Here is a 21,991-nt window from a genome sequence, read left to right as displayed (position 1 = left end):
ATACAACCCCATTTACAACTGCCAATAAAAAGAATAAAATACCTAGGAATAAATTTAACCAAAGAGGTGAAAGATCTGTACACCAAAAACTATAAAGCAGTGTTGAAAGAAATCGAAGAAGACACAAAGAAATGAAAAGATATTCCGTGTTCTTGGATTGGAAGAATTAACATAGTTTCAATGTCCATACTTCCCAAAGTAATCTATAGATTCAATGCAATCCCTATCAAAGTTCCAACAACATTTTTCATAGAACTAGAACAAGAAGCCTAAATTTTATATGGAACAACAAAAGACCTGCTACAAAGCCACAGTAACCAAAACAGCATAGTACTGCCAGAAAAACAGACACACAGATCAATGGAACAGAATCGAGAGCCCAGAAATAAACCCACACATTTATGGACAGCTAATATTCGACAAGAGAGCCAAGAGCATACAATGGAGAAAGGAGAGTCTCTTCAATAAATGGTGTTGGGAAAACTGGACAGCCACATGTAAAAGAATGAAAGCAGACCATCACCTTACACTATGCACAAAAGTCAACTCAAAATGGATTAAAGACTTGAATGTAAGACCCGAAATCATGAAACTTCTAGAAGAAAACACAGGCAGTACACTGTTTGACATCAGTCTTAGCAGCATATTTTCAAGTACCATGTCTGACTGGGCAAGGGAAACAAAAGAAAAAATGAACAAATGGGACTACATTAAACTAAAAAGCTTCTGCACAGCAAAGGAAACCATCAACAAAACGAAAAGACAACCTAACAATTGGGAGAAGATATTTGCAAACCATGTATCAGATAAGGGGTTAATATCAAAAATATACAAAGAACTCATACATCTCAACAACAAAAAAACCAACAACCCAATTAAAAAATGGGCAAAAGATCTGAACAGAGATTTCGCCAAAGAAGATATACTGATGACCAACAGGCATATGAAAATATGCTCAACATCATTAACTATCAGGGAAATGCAAATCAAAACTACAATGAGATATCACCTCACTCTGGTCAGAATGGCTATAATTAACAAGACAGGAAACAACCAGTGTTGGAGAGGATGTGGGGAGACAGGAAGCCTCATACACTGCTGGTGTGAGTGCAAACTGGTGCAGCAACTATGGAAAGCAGTATGGAATAACCTCAGGAAATTAAGGATAGATCTCCCATGTGATCCAGCTATTCCACTGCTGGGTATTTATCCAAAGAACTTGAAAACACAAATGCATAAAGATACATGCAGACCTATGTTCACTGAAGCATTATACACAATAGCCAAGACTTGGAAGCAACCTAGGTGCCCATCAAGGAGCGAATGAATAAAGAAGATGTGGTATTTACACACAATGGAATACTACTCAGCTATAAGAAATAATGAAATCCAGCCATTTGTGACAACATGGATGGTCCTTGAGGGTATTATGCTGAGTGAAATAAGTCAGAGGCAGAAAGTCAAATACCTTATGATCTCACTCATAAGTAGAAGATAAAAACAATGACAAAGAAACACATAGCAAGGGAGATTGGATTAGTAGTTACCATAGGGGGAGGTGGGAGGGGAGGGCAAAAGGGCTGATTAGGCTCGTATGTGAGGGGATGGACTATAATTAGTTTTTGGGTGGTGAACATGATGTAACCTACACAGAATTCGAAATATATTACGATGTACATCTGAAAGCTATATAACGTTATAATCCAATGTTACTGCAAAAAGTAAACAAATATAAAAATTTAAAAAAATAAAAGAAACCTCAACTAAATTGGAGTTGGGAAGGCCTGTAGGGGGAACTCTCATTCCCTATCACATATGCCTATCATATATCGTCAATTAAATGAAACAGGAAGAGACATACCCTTACGTCTTTAACAGGAAGTAAAACTTAATTTACTACTGAAGGAAGATTTTTCTCCCCACTCAGCAACAGCTCAGCCAATGAGAAGCCTTGGGCCCTGAACTGCTAGTTCCCCCCGGGGGACATTCCTTTAGAAGAGCCCCTCCCCCTCCCTTTTCTCTATAAGAGCAGCTCCCCTTCTTTGTTTTCTGGATTTGCCTAGGGTTTGCCATAGTATGCACATCCCAAATTACAATTTTTTTTGGCGATTCCCAAGGAAACTCATTTTGAGGGTAAAATAACGGGGAAATTTTCCTTTTAAGTTGACACTGTTATGGTCAGACCTATCAGAATTGGAATTCCTCAGTTCTTAAAATGTTTTTATATAAATGGGTTGAATTTTTAAGAAAAAATTCTTAGTTTATTTATCTTCTGTATTTGTGCTGAAGGAGGGAGGAAAAATAATTATTTTGCATAAAACAGTCAAATAGTTCTCAGCATAACAATTTTAGCATTATTCTAGAAATGGAAGGCTCACCACAATTTCTTTCAATTAGAAAGGTATCTATTTCATATCTTATATTACAGTACTAAGTGTAACAGAGAAAAGCATCCATATCTAAATCATAAGTCATTTTACTCCATCACAGAGGCAGAATATATACATATTATTAATGAACACCGAAGAGATTTATTTAGAGGCCAACTGTTAAGGCACATTTTAAAATAAAATAAAACACACCTTTGTGCATATAAAAATACAGCTGACTCCGTATTTTGATTTATGAAAAATAAATTTATTACATAACACCTTGTTTTTAACAATGTTCAATTTTTTTTAAATTCAGAATACTTGTGTCATTCATGTAAAATAGTTTGATACAGTACATTGTATGTTATAGGTTTTTTTTTTCCTCAAAAATTCTAAGGCTCTCCTACTCCTTCTCCTTTGCTGAAGTAAGGGCACCCTAAAAACGTGCGAACAAGTTGTAAAAAAGAAAATTTAACTGAACAAAATTTTAATAGCACTACACCAACCAGCTTTAAAATCAGGACAAAATATCTGAATTGGATGCCGCACCTTTTAAAGGAAGTTATCATTCATGCTTTTTTCATCTTAAAGCATGCTCACAAATCAGCAACACCAACAGGAAAAATAAAACACTGTCTATGACAATCATTTTAGTTTGTTTGCTGAACCAAACAGGTTTATATCAATGACAACATATTTAATTACTATCAAATAGCAGCTTTAATACCAGTCAAGTCATAGATTGAAAATAAAAACAAACTTGTAAGTTGGAAATTAATCTTTGGGAGTTCTGAAACCTTTCTGGAGAAACTATGTGGCTTTCTGTACTTTCAAAAAAATCCAAGCAATATTCTTGGTCAGAAAACACTGATTAATGTAGAAAATGAATCAACCCACTGATAAGACACTAAAATGAAAGGTGTACCAAAATAATCTCTTCTTGAGTCTTGGTTATTTTGTTGAGTTAACACATACTTTCTGTTTCAAGTACCAGTTCAACTTTTGTGTGTGTGTGTGTGTGTACTATTGGTCAGATAATGTTGTTACATTGAAAGAATTCACCACATACAACGACAAATGCTTGCCCCTAGCACATTTCACAGCTTCAACTGCTACAGACTGTCACTGAAAAAAATGCATTGGTCAGTCTGAACCATGTCAAGTAAACTATGGAAGTAGCAAATCCACAACACAAACTGTGCTAGCACTTTCTTTTCAAGTCTAACTCCAAAATAGGTACAAGTTAGAAGCCACTACCCCAATCTGTGAAAAGTGATGGAACTTGGCTATTGGACATTTTGAATATGTGGTTGTACAGTACATTCTCATGGCCCATACCAGGTTCCCGCAGAGAGCTGCACAGTCAGTCCTGCAGCATTAGCAACAGTGCATTGACAATATTCCAACGCAGCTCAGTACCGGTGTGTCTGATGTGAGTACTGTGGAGGCTGCTGGGAGGTAGTTGAGTATCCCATGCTGCTCTGTGGCTGTGATGTGCTTGGTCCAGGGTTGGGATAGGCAGCATGTGGATTGGAACGCTAGAAAAGGAGACGGAGGCAGAAACGTGATTCAAGTGTTTCTATGAGTGGGTTACGGCGCAAGCCAGCAAGGCTTATGAGTGTGTTTCAAGGCAGTAAGAATGTAAAAGTCTTGTGCTATGTACTAGCTTTAGACTTACAATGAGAAAAACCCAAGTCTTTTAATATCAGCTTTTCTTTATGAAGGTCAGAAGTATTGCTAGCAAATACTACTAAGCTGAGTCTTATTATTATGCTGTGCAGTTCATCTTTTTTCTACAGCAGAACCCCCTTTATATGCTGTTTTGTATCTATTTGATAAATAACTAATTTGCTTGAGATGTTTACACATGAACTTGATGTATACATTAAGAAATTCAAAGCTAATTTACATGTTAGATTCTTCAATGGAAACCTCCCCAACACACACATATGACAAAAGAATAAAAATAAATATGACAAGAAAATGTACCATAAAGTCATTTACTTTGGCATTAAATATTTTCATGCCCTTTAAACTAATGAATCTGATTTTCTGCTACAAGTTATATACAAAAGTAAAATTATAATTATTGAAATGTAAAAAGAGTGGTATTCTCAATTCTAAAAACAGCACAAAGGCAAAGAACAGTGACGGAGTTTAGAATCCTCTACCTTTGATCTGTCACATTATTCCCATTCCTGTGCCTCTCTCACACTATTAGCTCCCATGACAAACACTGTGAAAGATTAACCATAATTTATTGTTTTCCTCTTTCAAAGCATATTTAGTAAATCATTCTAATTCTAATAAATTCTAAATTCTGCCAATCCTAGCAAAAATAACATTTTAAAAAGAGTGGACACATGAAACTGTAGTCAGAAATGATATTTTTGAAATCACACACAGAAACCAATCACAATAATAACAGGAACAAAGAACTCCAGCAACACTCTCTTGGGTGCAGCAGCAAAGGTGAGCACGCCCTGCTTCCGTCTAAGGAGGCCACCACGCGGTGCACAAACACACCCCTGAACCCAGACAGACGCACTCCTCTCATCCAGATGGGGAGACAAAGAAGCTGGAACAAGTATCAACCCCCATAGACGCCTGTCCTTGATTTCCTTGTTTAGCCTGCTGGCAGACTTACTACTCGGGCAGACAATAATTTCCATGGTTTGGGGGGCTGGACCTCCCCTTAACCAAAGCAGAGTTAATATCTAATTCTTGAAGTGCAGTAACAGGTTCTGGGGACCTCGTCAGTTTAGTAAGATCTCTTTTTTTCTTTTAGGAGGTAAATAACTCTAATTGGTCAGGTTTTCAGTACCCTTCCCATATTGAAATACAGGTTAGTTGGGAATATGATTAGAATAAGCAGAGACATGGCATATTACTTTCCAAACAGGTCATCATACAAAAAAACTAACAATGTCCCTTGACAGGATCCATAAGTAGGCAACAGAGCCTCTGCATCAGATCTGAGTCTGAGTCCCAGGTCTACTGCCCACTCCATGGGTGAACACGTGAAAGTTATTTAACTTCTATAAGCCTCAGTTTTCTGAAATGACAATAACACCTCACAGAGTTATCATAATAACCAAAGGAAATAATGTATGTTTCCTACTTAGTTTAATAGCTGGGACACAGTAAATACTCAACAAGCTCTTATTATTATTATAGTCATCACCAGCACCACCACTAACACTCAACAAGTGCTAACTGGGTACCACGAATGTTACTAAGACCTTTAATGATAATGATAATAAAAATGATAAGTGATTGGTATCATCTATTAAGCACTTAGGTCAGGCTAGCCACTGTGCCTTACCATACACTCTCATTTTATCCTTACTACAACATCACACTTCATTACCTATATTGTACCAATGAGAAAACTGAGAACATGTGAGTTGCTTTCTCAAGGTTACCCGGAAGTCAGTGGCTGGGCTGGGATTTGAAAGCCTGTGTTCTTAATTATTACGGTATATTGTTGTTTCAAAACAATAGACATCATTTGTTGAGCTCCGATTATAAGCTGGGTGCTAAGATTTATCATGTCTACTCCTGCAACTGCAAGTGAGGCCTCACTAGTCTCATTTTACAGATGGAAAACTAGAGCCAAGAAATGTTATATTACTTGTCCAGGTCACATAGTTAGTAAGTGGCATAATTTAAATTCCATCATTCCAAGTCTGTCTAGTTCAAAATCTAAGCCCATCTATTGTACTACTGTCAGTACTTTTCCACACCAATAACACTTCATGTCACTGTATTTCTCCAGGTAAATAAAGGTCAGTATTTTCTTCATTGTATTGCATTTCCCAATGGCTACAAACCCATATGCAAATACTGACACGGCAGGTCAATAGAAAACAAACTTGAAATACCTGATAGTCTGAGGTCATGATTAGTCCACCTGAGGTAGTGGTAGGAGGAACAACTCTCACTTTTTTCAACGGGGGTCCCTGTGTGTGACTGCTGTCTTGATTCCCTGGGTGACCAGTTCCATTAGTATGGTTATTGCCCTGCTGCTGCTGCTGGTTCTTCTCAATTGGTTAAACAGAAAAATAAAAGTTCAACTCAGACGGAGAACAAAATACACCCAAACCACAAAATGTTACCGTAGCACTGAATAAAACAAGAAGCTGTCAACTGTACTTTAATACTTACTTTGTCTCCTTTGTCATCAGGTTCTTCTTCTGTTAGAAATTCTCGTTTTGGATAAGGGATTTGACACCCGGCAAATACGCTGATCATAAGAAAAAAAGAAAAATTATTTCTAGTATACTAATCAATATTTCAAATGCTTCATTTAAGTGGCTTTCATTTTAATCTTTTAAGATGGACTTTATTTCCACATTTGTAATATAAGTACCTTTCATGCAACTCTAACAAAAAATATCTTTCCTTCTAACCAGTGACACTACAGTTGGCTATTTGAGGGCTTTCCATTGTATAAAAATAATCAATAATCACTGAATATGACTCAACTTTCTTCTTTTATCTCAGCATTACTCTTTTATTACTACAACCAAAATATAGATTCTAGCCGAAATGTCACTATTCAAACACAGTTTTTTTTTCACCCTCCCTACTACGTTTAAAATAAAAGATGGTATGGGGAACACAAATTTATTTGGGAATGGGATTTACAATTGAAATACAAAACTGTAACTGCAAGCAGTAAGCAATCCCAGTGAGTCTGAGTGAGCTACAGCATGCACAATCAGCCTGTCACTGAATAACTGGATTACTGCTGAAACTAATGCTAGCGATGTTTCCTAGAGCAAGAGATGAACAAGAACGCCTCACAACTGTAAAACCCCTAAATGACACTTCAGTCATGAGAGCTCATTTTTCGCTTGTCATAAAAATTTCCTTGGGTAACCATATAAGAGGAGTGGCAACTTGGAGTTGACAACTAAAAGAAAGCTTGCTTCAAAAAATTCTATCATGCTGGTGAGTTAACAAATGGATCACTTACTCTGATGTAGGAAGTGGGTCTTCTAAGAAATAGGGATCCTGCATAGCCTGTTCTGAGGTAATTCGCTTTATTGGGTCCATGGTAAGCAACTTCTGAAGCTGAAACCATAAATCAAGAAAACAGTACTGCATTACTTGTCCTAGTTATACCCTTTGGCGCATGTGTGGGAGGTATATACTTTTTGATGAACACCACCACAATTTGAGGGGCATTTATTCCCCCAAATTAAACAAAAACATCCTAATTATTAAATTTAATGAGGTAACTCATATCTTTTTAGTCACTCTAATATTCATTATCTCACTTGGTTCTCCTCTAAGAAGTAACTAAACTTACGTCTTCTTACTCTAAATCAATGATCTTTTCCCTGCATTATCTAAATTGCTTTATCCAATTTAAAACAGGACTAAAATTCCTGTATTTTCTATTAAGGGGAAAAACTGTTATAACACAAATAATGCACTAGCCATATATTGCCATTTAAATTTAAATCCAAATTAAACTAAAAAAATCAATTTCTCAGTCATTTCAGGTCCATAGAGCTCAACAGCTACATGAGACTAGTGGCTACCCTATTGGACAGCATAAATCATCAGAGAAAGTTCCCCTGGACAGTGCTGTACTAGTCTAAATAAGTATGGTGATGAATACAGAAACTGTAAAGTATAGAGGTGTGGTTATGAATGGAGACTCTGGAAGGAGACCGCTTCGGTTCAAATCCTGATTTGACATTTATTAGTTGAGTGACTTTGGACAAATTACCTAGCCTCTTTGTAACTCCATTTGTCAAATGGAGATTAAAAATAGTACTTATAATCAAGGTTTGTTTTCGAGAATAAATGAGTTAATATATTGAAAGCAATTATATGGTGCCTGGCACAAAGAAAGCACTATGTAAGTGTTAGCTATTATTATCATTATTGCTACATACAGAAATGTCACGCTAATGTGAAAACTCAGTATTTCTTTTTGGTTAAAACATAGCTTACTGAAGTCTCTATGAACTAGAATATTTGATTTTAATATGTGATTTAAGAGATTATCTAAATAGCGGTCTCTTAGTTTACAACCTTTGATCTAACGCAGTGGTTTTCAGACTTCACAGTGTAACAGAATCACCCCGGGGTGCTTCTTAAGAGACTGCTAGGCCCTATTTCCAGACCTTCTGATAGTCTGTCCAGCAGGAGCCCAAGGATCTGCAGTTCCAACAACTTCCCAGGTGATTCTAATGTTCTGGACTAGGACCACACTTTAAAAAACCAAGTAATAGACACATCGAGACAATGGAAAATGAGATAATTAGAGGATAAAAGGACATAAAGTATTTAAAAATGCAGATGAAATGTTGGGATGGTGAGACTTTAATTTCAATGATCTGATATTTCAGTGGAGGCACAATTTTACTTTTAGAGTTGAAAGGAAAATCATGGATCTGCTATTTAAAATACTCAACAGCTTTAATGGAGTTATAATAGAGCTTTCAGGTGAGACCACCCAAGATAGGTCACCTCAGTAAAACAAAGCAAATAAGCTGCAAAGGAAGAGTATCTTTTGAATTTCAGTGGTGAAGGCAGTGCGAGTCACCTTGGACTATACTGAGCAGCAGCGAACTGGGGGGAAGTAAGAGTAATTCCTCTAAATTGTGACTTTTGGTCTACCTCACTTATCATTATTTTGTTAGAGTAACTAACACCTTTCTACTTGGGTCCTGTTTTAAGTACGCTATAATAAACCATCATTTGGATAATACATTGTGTGGTCATAATAGGTTAAGCATTGCTTTTTAAACTGCTGATAAGATATGAAATACATGATATATGACATGACACAAAAATAAGAAGAGGCAGAAGCAGTAGAAGGAGAAGAAAAAGCAGAAATGGAAGCAGAAATAGAAATATTTGCCAAGTGGCCTGATACTGTAATAAAGGAAAGTTTAATACTCTCAAGGTAAAGAAACTCCCATTTAAGGAACGTATTTAAAAACACTGGGAATAAAGGTGTAAGAGAATTTTAAGCCAAGCAAAATACAACCAGCTTCCTTCAATTCCACCTTTATATGTTATAAACTTTTTTGGAAAACTTAAAACTGGAAAATATTTTTAATTGCTGTGGTGAAAAAATGGAAACAATTGTAAACAAATTTAAATTGTCAACTGTTGAATAATCTCATCACAAATTATCGATAGTGCATGGATTCATTTGGATTCTAGATCAAATCATTTTTCCATTTTACACTAATAAATACTGCATCTTTCATACTCTTCCAGAAAAAGCAAATAATGTATACCATCACTGAAGAATCCCTAATACCCAAGTTTATAAGAAGTATCTTGGGAGTTCAAGATTTTGTAAACAATCTTTCAAAGAGTTGAAATATAAAATAATCTGTAAAAATTATTTCAGAATGGTGGGATTTTCTTCTTGATTCTTCTCTGAAATTTGCGAAATTTTTAAATAAGTGATGAGGCACAGGTCCCGTGGCCGAGTGGTTAGGTTCACGCGTTTCACTTCCGCGGCCCAGGGCTTTGCCGGTTCGCATCCTAGGCGCGGACATGGCACTGCTCATCAGGCCATGTTGAGGCAGCATCCTACATGCCACAACTAGGACCCACAACTAAAATATACAACTATGTACTGGGGGGATTTGGGGAGGAAAAGCCAAAAAAAAAAAAAAAAAAAAAAAGACGGGCAACAGTTGTTAGCTCAGGTCTCAATCTTTAAAAATAAATAAACAAGTAAGTGATGAAAACCAATAAATGTTATTTAAAAAATGCTCTTGACAGACTTGGTACAATGACTATCTTCAGAAAATCTAATGTAACCAAACACGAGTCTGTCAAACCATGCTATAGGTTTGGAAAAATAAATATTTTGATGTCTTCACTAGCATGCACTAACAAGATTTCTGCATTTACCACTACAGTACTCTATGAGTGCTGAGTAACCATGTAAATTGACCCCCAAAAGCTTCAGGTTGGGCTACGTAGTTAGGGGAAAAAACACATTTCTTTAGTACTGTCCTCTAGAGCTTACCAAGTGGAATGCTTTACTATCTGGTTTAACTTTATGTTTTTCCATGTACTTGATAAGGCTGCAGTTGGTATACCTGAAAGAGAAATATTTACATTAGATTTGAGGTTAATTTTACATGGCTGAAATTTTTCCAAACAGAATTATTTTAATCATAACTAATATCGAACATATATTGAAAATGGTATAATCAGCATAAAAAGAGTAGCATTAAATCAATTTATATTTCATTCAATATTCATACTAGTCACTTTTGAATGAATACCACTGATTAAATGCAAGATAATTTCATGAATAACATACACTGAATAGCTTCTTTCACATGAATGTCATCTCAACAATTATCGTGAATAACATATGGGTCAAAAGTTTATCTCAGCCTTACCAATAAGTTAAAAAACTTTTTTCGTTATATGTCTATAAACTGCCCTCTCCCAATCACCTGATGTCGCATTGTGAATAAATGAAATACTTCTCTATTAAACATTGCTTAAAATTACTACATAACCTAGATGGGTGGGCAAGTGGCTATGAACAAGGTTTGTCTGTCTGTCTCTTATTGCTTCAGCTGTGATGCTTTCCACGATGCCTAGCTTCCAGTAGTAAACACGGAAAGAAACGAAGTGGTTGTTTCCTCACACCTAAAGCAGCTGCTAATATTACACATTCACCTTCTTCATAGCATTTAAACAGCTTAAGAAATGAAGACTCTTGTAAAATATTTATTAGAGTAAATCAGTGAAATTACTTAGAATGTCTTACGTTGAGTATGCTATTATGTTGAGTATTCAATCTCATACTGAGTATTCTAGAAAAGCAAAAATCAACAAAGTTCTATTTTCTTTCCAACTTACGTATTTCTTCTGAAATCTTTCATTAATGTAGAATGTTCAGGCATCTTTTTTATATCTTCCCAATCTTTATCTGTGAAATACATTGATAAAGTTTTCATGTTGTCTAGGTTCCTCTTCTCAAGAATCTCAATAAAGGTTACCTGTTTTCATTACATTTCCTATAATTTTAACCTACGAAAGCAGAGACTTTGAATAAACGGTCAGCTATAGTAAACATCTTATCTTGAACTGTAAATACGATTCCCCATCCTTTGTACAGCTATCTCTACCTTTTTAATGCCTACTTTCTATGTGTTTTACTGTAACTCAATTTCTATAGAGGGGAATAAGTTATAAATAAATATTTCTATTATTAACTAGTTCTATTTCTACTTGTAAAGCCATTTTTCCCCTTTTCCACCAAATTTCTTGATTAAATCAGCAGTCGCTCTCTTCAACGATAAAATGCCACATCTTTCCCCTCAGCAGCTTTAAGATGCACCTCTTTATATGGCCCTCCTTACTTTCACCTTATTAAATACACTGCCTTACATCAACAATCAATGTAAGCAGTCCTAAGTGTCTGAAGTAGAATAGAGTGGGATATAGCTAGTACACTAAAAAGTCAGCTGGTGCTTGACTGGTTTCAACAACATCCACAAAAACAACCCCAGCTGCCAGATACGTTAGGTAGAAAGTGTTTCCGTTTCCTTGGCATAGAGTTGCTCAAACAATACACGCTAGACGGCCTGTGCTCCTCATCGCCCCCAGTGGACCACTGAGTCTACTGGGCACACAGCTCTGTAGCAGGCAGCTTACAGCACTGCAAGCTCTTAAATGGCCGTCAGAGGTTTGCTTTTCTTTCAACTTACTTGTAAAAACATTTGCTACCAATCCTCCAGATATCACAGATTGAAAAGTAAATTAAATATAAACTTTAAACTCCTAAATGGAATTTTCTCCTTATTCCAATTTTCTCCTATTCTCTTAAATGGAATTTTCTCCCATTTCCTTGTTCCAATTTTTCTATTTTGTCAGTTTCTCAAGCTAGAAATCCTGAGATAATCTCCTACTCTTCTCTCAATTACACACTTCCTATGAAAAATTTTATATTTGTTCTTTATTCTCCACCCCTACTATCACTTTATACCTGGAACACTGATATAGAGGCAAGCAGCTGGTTTCCCTGACTTTAGTTACCTCTCTTTAATTGATTTTTTACATGCCACCGCCAAACTAATCTTTCTAAAATATAACAGAAATCATGTCACTAGTTCTCAAGAACTTATCATGGATTCTCATACTTTAGCATATCAAATCTAAACTCTGTGGTCTGCTTTTCAAGTTCCTTACAAGCTGAGCCTACCCTAACAGTTGAACCACACATTACAAATCACCTCCTACAGAGGCCTTCCTCACTTCCACCCCCTTGTAAACCACGTTCCTTTCTCTGTGCCTTAGAAATGGTGGACACATTCAGAAGTGGGAAGAAAAGGCCATTCTTCTTTATCTACCCAAACCATACCTATTTTTTAAACATTTTACTTAGAGCAGTACAATGTAAACTCCAAGAAAGCAAGAATTATGTCTGTTATATCAACAATATTTTATACTTTCCACAGTGACTGGCAGATGGCAGGTACTCAATAACTATTTAGTGAATAAATGAAATTCCCATCACAACAAAGTAGTCTTCGTAGAACTGCTGACCAATTTTGGAGAAAGGTAGTATTTGTATAGTTATTCTGAATTTCCTGATAATTAACATCTTTACAAGGGAATGTGGAATTATCATTCCCAGATATTTCTGTATGAGTTTTGAGTCATCCTGACCTGAGAAAAATTCCTAATGAGAAACAATTTCTAATAAGTACTTGACTAGCCAAAATTATGTACGTGTTTTAAACCAGTCTTCATTATTCTGGACCTCTGGGCAGAGTTTCTAGTGACTGATGAACGACACCATTCTGTGGTCTAATGAGGGAATGGGATATAGCTGGAGAGATTTGAGACCCATGATATGGACACTAAACGACTTTCTCTCTGTTGTGTGTGGGCAAGGTCACTGTGGAATCCTAGACTTTCACCCACATCCTGACTGTTCTAACAGCACAATTAAAAGAATATTCTCATTCACAAGAGTTATAAAGCAAAAATGCTATTATTCAATGTAATCTGATTCTGTACAGTGCCCTAAAAAAAAATTTGTTCAAAATTTGTATTCATATCCAAAGTAATGGTAGTATTATTTGTGCTGCCAGACAAAAATACACACTACTAAATTTTATTTATAGTTTCCACTGGTAAGAACGAAAGGTACCTTTTCAATACAGATATTGCAAATATTTTATCATTTCAAATATTAAGCAACAAAATAAAAAAAATCAAAATGAAACAAAAACACACTCCTCAAATTCAGGAAATCCATAAACATTTTTATGCTAAGATGTGAATTCTACAAATTTTGCTATTTCTATGGCTCTTTGATTAATGCAAGTCATAAATATAAAAAATCAAGTAAGAGTAGCTTTCATCAGCTAAAAATATACCCCTTTCCAATGAAGATATCTAAGTTCAAACAACAGTGCTTTAAAAACAAAAACAAAAACATAATGTGTACCTGCAGGAAATCCCATTACATTGAATATTCTGTCCAGCTGGTCATGGTGATAAGGATTACTAGTTTTGATGTCCTCTTGTCGACAGTGAAATATTGGTTCTGACGTTAGTAGTTCTGCAAATATACACCCTATAGCCCAAATATCTTTAAAACAAAAAGGAAAAAAAAAAAAGAGAAAAGAAAAAAAAGGAAAGGAGAAAAGAAAAAGAAAGGAGGAAAATAAAGTGGTTCTTTCCAAAAGAAAATGCATTTTTATCTTGGTGGGGAGTGTTTTTCTTTCTTTTCTTTCCCTAATAAGTCATATTAATTCCTAAGCAGTTATCAATATCACGGAATATTGTTTGTAAATATATATTCCCACCCCACCACTCCAATTTTTCATTCCCTATATACCTCCATCCCACCCAGTGGCTTCATTCCAAGTTTAAATCAAATTTATTAGCTGACTTATTGGCAGGTCTTAAATGCCTCACACATTACCTAATCTATGAAATACATACAAAACTGCATATGGAGCAAGGGAACCACAAACAAACAAAACTAAACAAAACTAAACAAACAGAAAACCCAAACAGCCACTGAAATTGGGCATACTTGCCCAAAACAATCAACACAAGTTTTTGTGGTAAAAAATATATTTTTTTCTTTATCTTGTTTATGTACTTGCTAATATGTACAGTCTAATAATTATCCTCCCATGTTAGCACTAGTTAGCAAGGTGCTATTCCAACAAGAAGAAAACGATGCCTGAGCTCAGATATTCTAAAGAAACAGCATGTCTACTGGAACAGTTTTTCACTCAAAAGGTTTCTTTATGCTATAGCAGTGTCAGGTTTTGCAAGTTTAAGTATTTCATAAGGACAAGAAAATAGGGGGCAAAATATTACCTTTAAAATGGGTATAAATTCACAGGAATTACTCATAAAAGCTAGGCAAATGGATTCCTCTGTAGACAACAAATTCCCTCTATTCACTTTAAGATACAGGCAATTTTCATTCATATTAAACTTCTACTCAATAGTGGTAGATGAAAGATCTTTAATAGTAGAAGTAGCAGCAGAGGAAAGATCTATATGCCAATTGAGAATTTAAAGCTCAAAATCTTCCATTTCTTCTCTTAACCAATCCCTAAACTGACAGTGTTAACTTCTCCACACTAAGTACAAAGGCATGCACGCAGACACTCAATAAGTGGTTTTTGCCTAATCAATACCTGTGGTAAATATAGATAACTATAGAAGGACAAATAAAAACAACTATTTTATTAAAGCTGATTATTCAGGTATGTTAATAATTGTTACTTAAATAGAAAAAATGTTAATTTAAAAATAACTAAGAATTCCTAAACTCCAAAACTGAAACATAGCTATTTAATTTAAAAATAACTAAGAATTCCTAAACTCCAAAACTGAAACATAGCTATTTAATTTAATGTAAATTCAACACATTTACATTTCAGAGTAACAAATTAATCATCCATTTGCTTAAAGATTATACATCCTGACTACAAGCAAGCGATTTTAAAAAACGACCATGTGTGCCTATCAGTTGTATCCCACATCAAAGAACCAAGTCTAGCTAATATGGAAATGTCTCATCAAGAAATAGAAACCAAGTTATTTTGTTTTGAACATTAGAAAGTAAACAGGAAAATTAATTACTTTGTGATTATTCTTTTTACGTGGGGTACCCCATATAAACCTGACCTCGGGGATAACCTTAATCAAAGGGAAGACAGGCAAGTGAGCAGGTTCACGAGAAGGGCAGATGGGTCAGTCTGCATGGTTAAAGCTCTGCTCGTAGCACCCTAGAGACACTGTAACAACTCGTGCTGGTTAGCTAGGAAAAATTCTAAAGAAGAAAATGAAATATGTAGAGGAAGATGAGAGGCAAATAAATAGTTTAGCTATCTTTAAAGCTACATTGCTTTTAAAATAAAAGGAAAGCAGGAAAAAATAGTTTACTGAATCTTGGTTAAATTCACCCTAATAACCTCCTTCTTTATATCTTTCCCATTATCTTTCAGCTTTATGAATTTCACCATCCTTCCTTTCTTCAAATCTTGATCTAGACATTAATCATGAATTTGAGTTAGCTGATCAGGCTATTATTTCAAATTTCCAAATCTTTGTAAATAAGTCTTTCCTTCCCATCTTGCCTACTGTTTTTCAGATTATGCCAAGTTCATAGAAAAGTCCCTTTCTGCTCACCTACCTACCTTCTAGAAAGACTCTCCAAGTTAGAAACGGAGAAATCCATCTACTTCTCAAAATCTGTGATGTTCCTGTGTAGCTACTGAGCTAACTGAGCAGGGAGATAGCAACTGGCATGCTACATAGACTCAAATAGGGAAAAAAAAATTGTTAAATAATATTTTAATCAATAGGTATACTAATAGCAAGCTTCTATTTTGATAAAAAAGGCAATTGTCATTCTCCCTAATTTTTTGTATATTCCCTGTTTAGTAGAATACCACATAATTAGTGTGCATTCAGTTATTTGAGGACAAACATCTGAGCTTAAAAGTTCATACTCTAATAAACTTGTATTAAGACTGTTTTAGTGACAATTAATTAAAGATTGATACCCCTCTTGCAGCCTTCTCGACAAAGTCAGTTAAACAAATGAAAACCCAAAATATTCAAAACTGAATTCAACTTTGTCCCTAGGAGTACAGTGTTTACTACTCTAGTATTTCCTCACTTTGGTTTAATGACTCAGCATCAGTTCTGTACAGCTGAAGAAATGTCCACAGCACTAAAACCTGTGTGCAATGCAGGGTGGGAATATGTCAGTCAGTTGTGTTCAGGTTTTTTCTCTATGCTCTTTTGCTGCTTTGGTGTGGGAGAAAGGAAGAAATTTTATTTTTTACCCCTTTATTCTATTTTCAAAAAGTTATATTAAAACTGATTTATGTATGATTTCTCTCTCTCAAACAAAAAGCAATTTGTAGATACCTACATTATGACTTTTTTTGAGCCAAAGTTTTGATAGAAGAAAAGTGTTCTCCAAGACTGCTCTTGGCCAAGTCAGGTGTACACGGGGTTGGGATCACCCCCGGGGAGGGACTGGCACTGACCCTGATTTCAATCATGTGCACCCAAGTCAGATCCCTCTGTGCTCTCCCTACCTCACAGGCAGTTGTTTGCATCTACGGTCATAGAACTTTTAGGGTTGGAGGGGATCTAAGAGATGATTTAGGCTAAATTCTCATTTTCAGAAAATGAGACAAATGACTAAATGCCTTGTCTAAACACAAATACACGCACACACATCCCCCGGAGTGAGAGAGCTAAGGCTACAAGTTACATTGCCAGCCTTTGTTACTTCCATTGTTCAAAGATGACAAAATTATTTCATGCATATTTTCATACTGTTTCTCAACTGGACTGAAGGTCCCTTACGGGTAAACCACATAATTTGCATTCATTTTGGTTTCTATTAAGTTCTTTAAAGTTTATCTAATAATTATCCAATAAATTTCTATGTTGATGAGGAGGAGGAAGAGGGGGAAAATATGAAGAAAGGCCTTCTCTTTCCCAAATTATATTGCCATTTGAACACAGGAATCCACCTAATTGATGGTGGTTCAGCTTTGTGACAAATAGCCCTGCATTAAAACTGCTGGACTGTAGAATGTCCTAGTGAATAACAGGTTGTACAAATCTTAATGTTCACAATAAAAGAGAAATTTCTTAAGAAAAAAGAAAAAGATAATACATAATGAGCCAGAGTCATAAGCTTCTGTGATTGTGTATTTTTTTACTTAATTTAAATCAAAGACTCAAGTTTTCAGTTAATAGCAGCTAAGACTATGTAATCACTTCTTTATTTGTATAGTCTGTTATACATCTCATCAAAAGTAACACTGCTTTTAAATATTCATTTTATAGGTGGAAAAAAAAAAGCTATGTATCATACTAAGTTTGTATGCTTCTTAAATGCATTTAGAATACAGTTGTAAAACAGAAAACCAAATGTGAGTTTAGGTAACAATATGTATTCAAAAATAGGATTAGCTTCAATAATTTTTACTTTCTTTCTGAATTTAAAAAAAAAATTTTATTTTGGAATAATTTTAGATTTGTAGAAAAGTCACAAAGGCAATACAGGGAAGTCCTATATCTAAATGACTTAACTTTATCTACCTTTATTTTTCTATAAAATAAAATGTGATCTCAAAGCAGGTATGAAGACTAGTGAACACAAAGATTTCTTGGGAAAAAAATGTCGGATTCAAGATTAATATGGGGGAATGATCACAAGTATTTCTCCTTTTTCCTTCTTGAGTATACACTGAAATGGCAGCAAAGCAGTAAAAGTATAAATCCACAGTAATAAAAACAAGAGGAGGAGATCACCAGGGACAAGATTCATTCATTTATTCAACAACGAGTACTGAGTCTCACTACATACCATTAGGCACTTGCCTACAATGGTGAACAGCCAGGCAAGGTCTACCTATTTCAGTGGATTTTAGAAACTGTTCAACAGTATCAAGACAACAAGACAGAAGCATGATGGGGAAGGTCAGGTGCCTACTTCAGACTGAGTGGTCAAGAAAGTTCCCTCTGAAATGATAGTATTTTGACTAAGATCTGGATGAAAAGAAGAGACTGGCCATGTGAAGACTTGATCTAGGCAGAGATATATAAAAACATTTCTAGAAGATGGAGGGCAGACGAAACAGTTCAGAGAAGGCCCAGTCAACAGTATAATTGTTGGGTGGGAGGCAGATTCATCCTGCACAACTCTAGGAGGACTTTGTACTTGGAAATACCAGCTACAAAGTCTGTATTTTTTTTGAGGAAGATTAGCCCTGAGCTAACATATGCTGTCAATCCTCCTCTTTTTGCTGAGGAAGACTGGCCCTGAGCTAACATCCGTGCCCATCTTCCTCTACTTTATATGTGGGACACCTACCACAGCATAGCTTGCCAAGTGATGCCATGTCCGCACTGGGGATCTGAACCAGTGAACCCTGGGCCGCCGAAGCGGAATGTGCACACTTAACCGCTGTGTCACCAGGCGGGCCCCCAAAGTCTGTATTGTGAACAGTTGATCCTCTTTCTCTGACTCTCCTCCACTGCCCTGGGGCTACCGGGTGTACAAAGCTTGGGCCAAAAGTTGGAGATTCTTCCCTTAAAGAATATGAATGGCCTCAGAGCAAAAACTTACACATACTGGCATTTAGGGTTTTCCTAGTTAACGGCAGTTGTCTGCTGGATCACCCTAAAGTAAAGTGCCAATCTATAAGCCCCATGATCTATGTACACAAAATGCCAAAGCAGCTTTTTGTAACTTGATTCTTAAATAGGAAGAGATAATCAAGAATAAACAAACAGTTGAAGAACACTTGCCAAATGGAAGGGAGAGATCAAGACATACAAATACAGAGTACCTATAAAAAAACTCAGATAATTATTCCCAGAATACAGCAAATTACAAACAATGAAAAAGCATAGCGGGCACTAACAAGGAAGTAGCAGAAAGAGAAATTAAGAATATAATCCCATTTACAATTGCAACAAAAAGAATAAAATATCTAGGAATAAATTTAACCATAGAGGTGAAAGAACTGTACACCGAAAACTATGAACATTGTTGAAAGAAACTGAGGAAGACACAAAGAAATGTAAGGCTATTCCATGCTCTTGGATTGGAAGAATCAACATAGTTAAAATGTCCATACTTTGGAAAGCAATCTGTACGTTCAATGCAATCCCTATCAAAGTTTACAGAAATAGAACAAAGAATCCTAAAATTTATATGGAACAACAAAAGACCCTGAATAGCTAAAGGAATCCTGAGGAAAAAGAACAAAGCTGGAGGTATCACACTCCCTGATTTCAAAATATACTACAAAGCCATAGTAACCAAAACAGCATGGTACTGGCACAAAAACAGACACACAGATCGATGGAACAGAACTGAGAGCCCAGGAATAAACCCACACACATATGGACAGCTAATTTTCGACAAGGGAGCCAAGAGCATACAATGGAGAAAGGAGAGTCTCTTCAATAAATGGTGTTGGGAAAACTGGACAGCCACATGCCAAAGAATGAAAGTAGATCATTATCTTACACCATGCACAAAAATCAACTCAAAATGGACTAAAGACTTGAATGTAAGACCTGAAATTATGAAACTTCTAGTAGAAAACATAGCACACTCTTTGACATCGGTCTTAGCAGCATATTTTCAAGTACCATGCCTGTATGGGCAAGGGAAACAAAAGAAAAAATGAACAAATGGGACTACATTAAACTAAAAAGCTTCTGCACAGCAAAGGAAACCATCAAGAAAACAAAAAGACAACCTAACAATTAGAAGAAGATATCTGCAAACCATATATCGGATAAGTGGTTAATTTCCAAAGTATACAAAGAACTCATACATCTCAACAACAAAAAAACCAACAACCCAATTAAAAAATGGCCAAAAGATCTGAACAGAGATTTCGCCAAAGAAGATATATGGATGGCCAACAGGTACATGAAAACATGTTCAACATCATTAACTATGAGGGAAATGTGAATCAAAACTACAATGAGATATCACCTCACTCCAGTCAGAATGGTCAGAATGGCTATAATTAACAAGACAGGAAACAACAAATGTTGGAGAGGATGTGGAGAGAAGGGAACCCTCATACACTGCTGGTGGGAGTGTAAACTGGTGCAGCCACTACGGAAAGCAGTATGGAGTATCCTCAGGAAATTAAGAATAGATCTACCATATGATCCAGGTATTCCACTGCTAGGTATTTATCCAAAGAACTTGAAAATGCACACGCATAAAGATATATGCACCCCTATGTTCACTGCAGCATTATTCACAATTGCCAAGACTTGTAAGCAACCTAGGGATAAAGAAGATGTGGTATATAGACACTATGGAATACTACTCAGCCAGAAGAAATGATGAAATTCGGTCATTTGTGACAACGTGGATAGACCTTAACGGTATTATGCTAAGTGAAATAGTCAGAGGGAGAAAGTCAAACACCATATGATGTCACTCATAAGTAGAAGATAAAAACAACAACAAACACACACATGGCAACAGAGACTGGATTGATGGTTACCAGAGGGGAAGCAGGGAGGGAGTAGGGCGAAAGAGGTGATTAGGCTCATATGTGTGGTGATGGATTATAATCAGTCTTTGGGTGGTGAATATGATGTAATCTACACAGAATTTGAAATATTTTATGATGTACATCTGAAAGTTATATAGTGTTATAATTCAATGTTACTACTATAAAAATAAAAATGAAAATAAATAAATAAATAAATAAAAAGCATAGTGGGGGCTGGCCTCGTGGTATAGTGGTTAAGTTTGCATGCTCGGCTTCGCTGGCCCAGGGTTCACAAGTTCGGATCCCAGGCATGGACCTACACACCGCTCATGAAGCCATACTGTGTAACATCCCACATACAAAACAGAGGAAGGTTGCCACAGATGTTAGCTCAGGGCCAATCTTCCTCACCAGAAAAAGAGAAGGCACTGCTGTCACTGTCCTCACAGATATCTGAAAAGCTTTTCTTTCTGTACAACAATATAAGATGTTATGAAAAATTAATAATCAGAGAATAATAAGGGAGTCTTGGAAATAAAAAAGACAAAGGCAGAAGAACATGAGAAGAAAAGTGGTATAAAGGATCAATCCAAGAAGTCCAACATCTGCCTATATTCAGTTTAAGAAAGACAGAAACAGAAAACAGAGAGGAGGAAATCAAGAGACTAGTATAAGAGAATCCTTCACAGACAAGGGACGTGGGATATGAACTTCAGATTGAATGTGCCTACCAGGTAGCCAGAAGATCACTGTGAAATCTAAGGGTGAGAAGTCCCATTTGTTTTCAGAAAGAAAAAAACCCAGGTAATCCACCCACGAATGAGAGTAAGATTTCCACCTGAGTTTCCATTAGCAATAGTGATGCGAGAAGACAATGGAGGAGCATCATCAGATTCTGAGGGAAAGTATTTTGTACCTAGAACTTTAAACCCTGCCAAATAGTCAAGTATGATAACGATATTTTTCAGAAAACAAGAACTAGAAAATTTACCTCTAAGACCCCTTCCAAAGGAAGTCACTTGAGAATACGCTGTTGCAAAATAAAAGAAGAAATAATGAAATCCAGAAAGAAAT

The 21,991-nt window shown here is 36.0% G+C and overlaps 1 protein-coding gene across 12 annotated transcripts in view; it reads right to left on the bottom strand.

Moving 5' to 3' along the window:
- Positions 1 to 2,615: 2,615 nt before the first annotated feature.
- The window catches only part of CDK8 (cyclin dependent kinase 8), a 125,236-nt gene continuing 105,860 nt past the window's right edge, over positions 2,616 to 21,991 (bottom strand). For 5 of the 12 annotated variants that reach the window (XM_044777401.2, XM_070520428.1, XM_044777407.2 and 2 more), the window contains 7 exons: positions 13,837 to 13,980; positions 11,238 to 11,307; positions 10,387 to 10,459; positions 7,354 to 7,451; positions 6,540 to 6,618; positions 6,257 to 6,415; positions 2,616 to 3,910 (listed from right to left, as the gene is read on the bottom strand). In XM_044777401.2, coding sequence (XP_044633336.1) covers positions 3,785 to 3,910; positions 6,257 to 6,415; positions 6,540 to 6,618; positions 7,354 to 7,451; positions 10,387 to 10,459; positions 11,238 to 11,307; positions 13,837 to 13,980 — 749 coding nt within the window. In that variant the 3' untranslated portion in view covers positions 2,616 to 3,784. The remainder of the gene's footprint in view (positions 3,911 to 6,256; positions 6,416 to 6,539; positions 6,619 to 7,353; positions 7,452 to 10,386; positions 10,460 to 11,237; positions 11,308 to 13,836; positions 13,981 to 21,991) is intronic. The other 7 variants (XM_044777402.2, XM_044777404.2, XM_070520424.1 and 4 more) reach the window with 7 other exon arrangements.

The sequence above is a fragment of the Equus asinus genome, chromosome 11 (assembly GCF_041296235.1).
Source record: "Equus asinus isolate D_3611 breed Donkey chromosome 11, EquAss-T2T_v2, whole genome shotgun sequence".
Taxonomy (NCBI): domain Eukaryota; kingdom Metazoa; phylum Chordata; class Mammalia; order Perissodactyla; family Equidae; genus Equus; species Equus asinus.
Note: the sequence above shows the minus strand (reverse complement) of the source record. Positions and strands in the feature narration are given on the sequence as shown.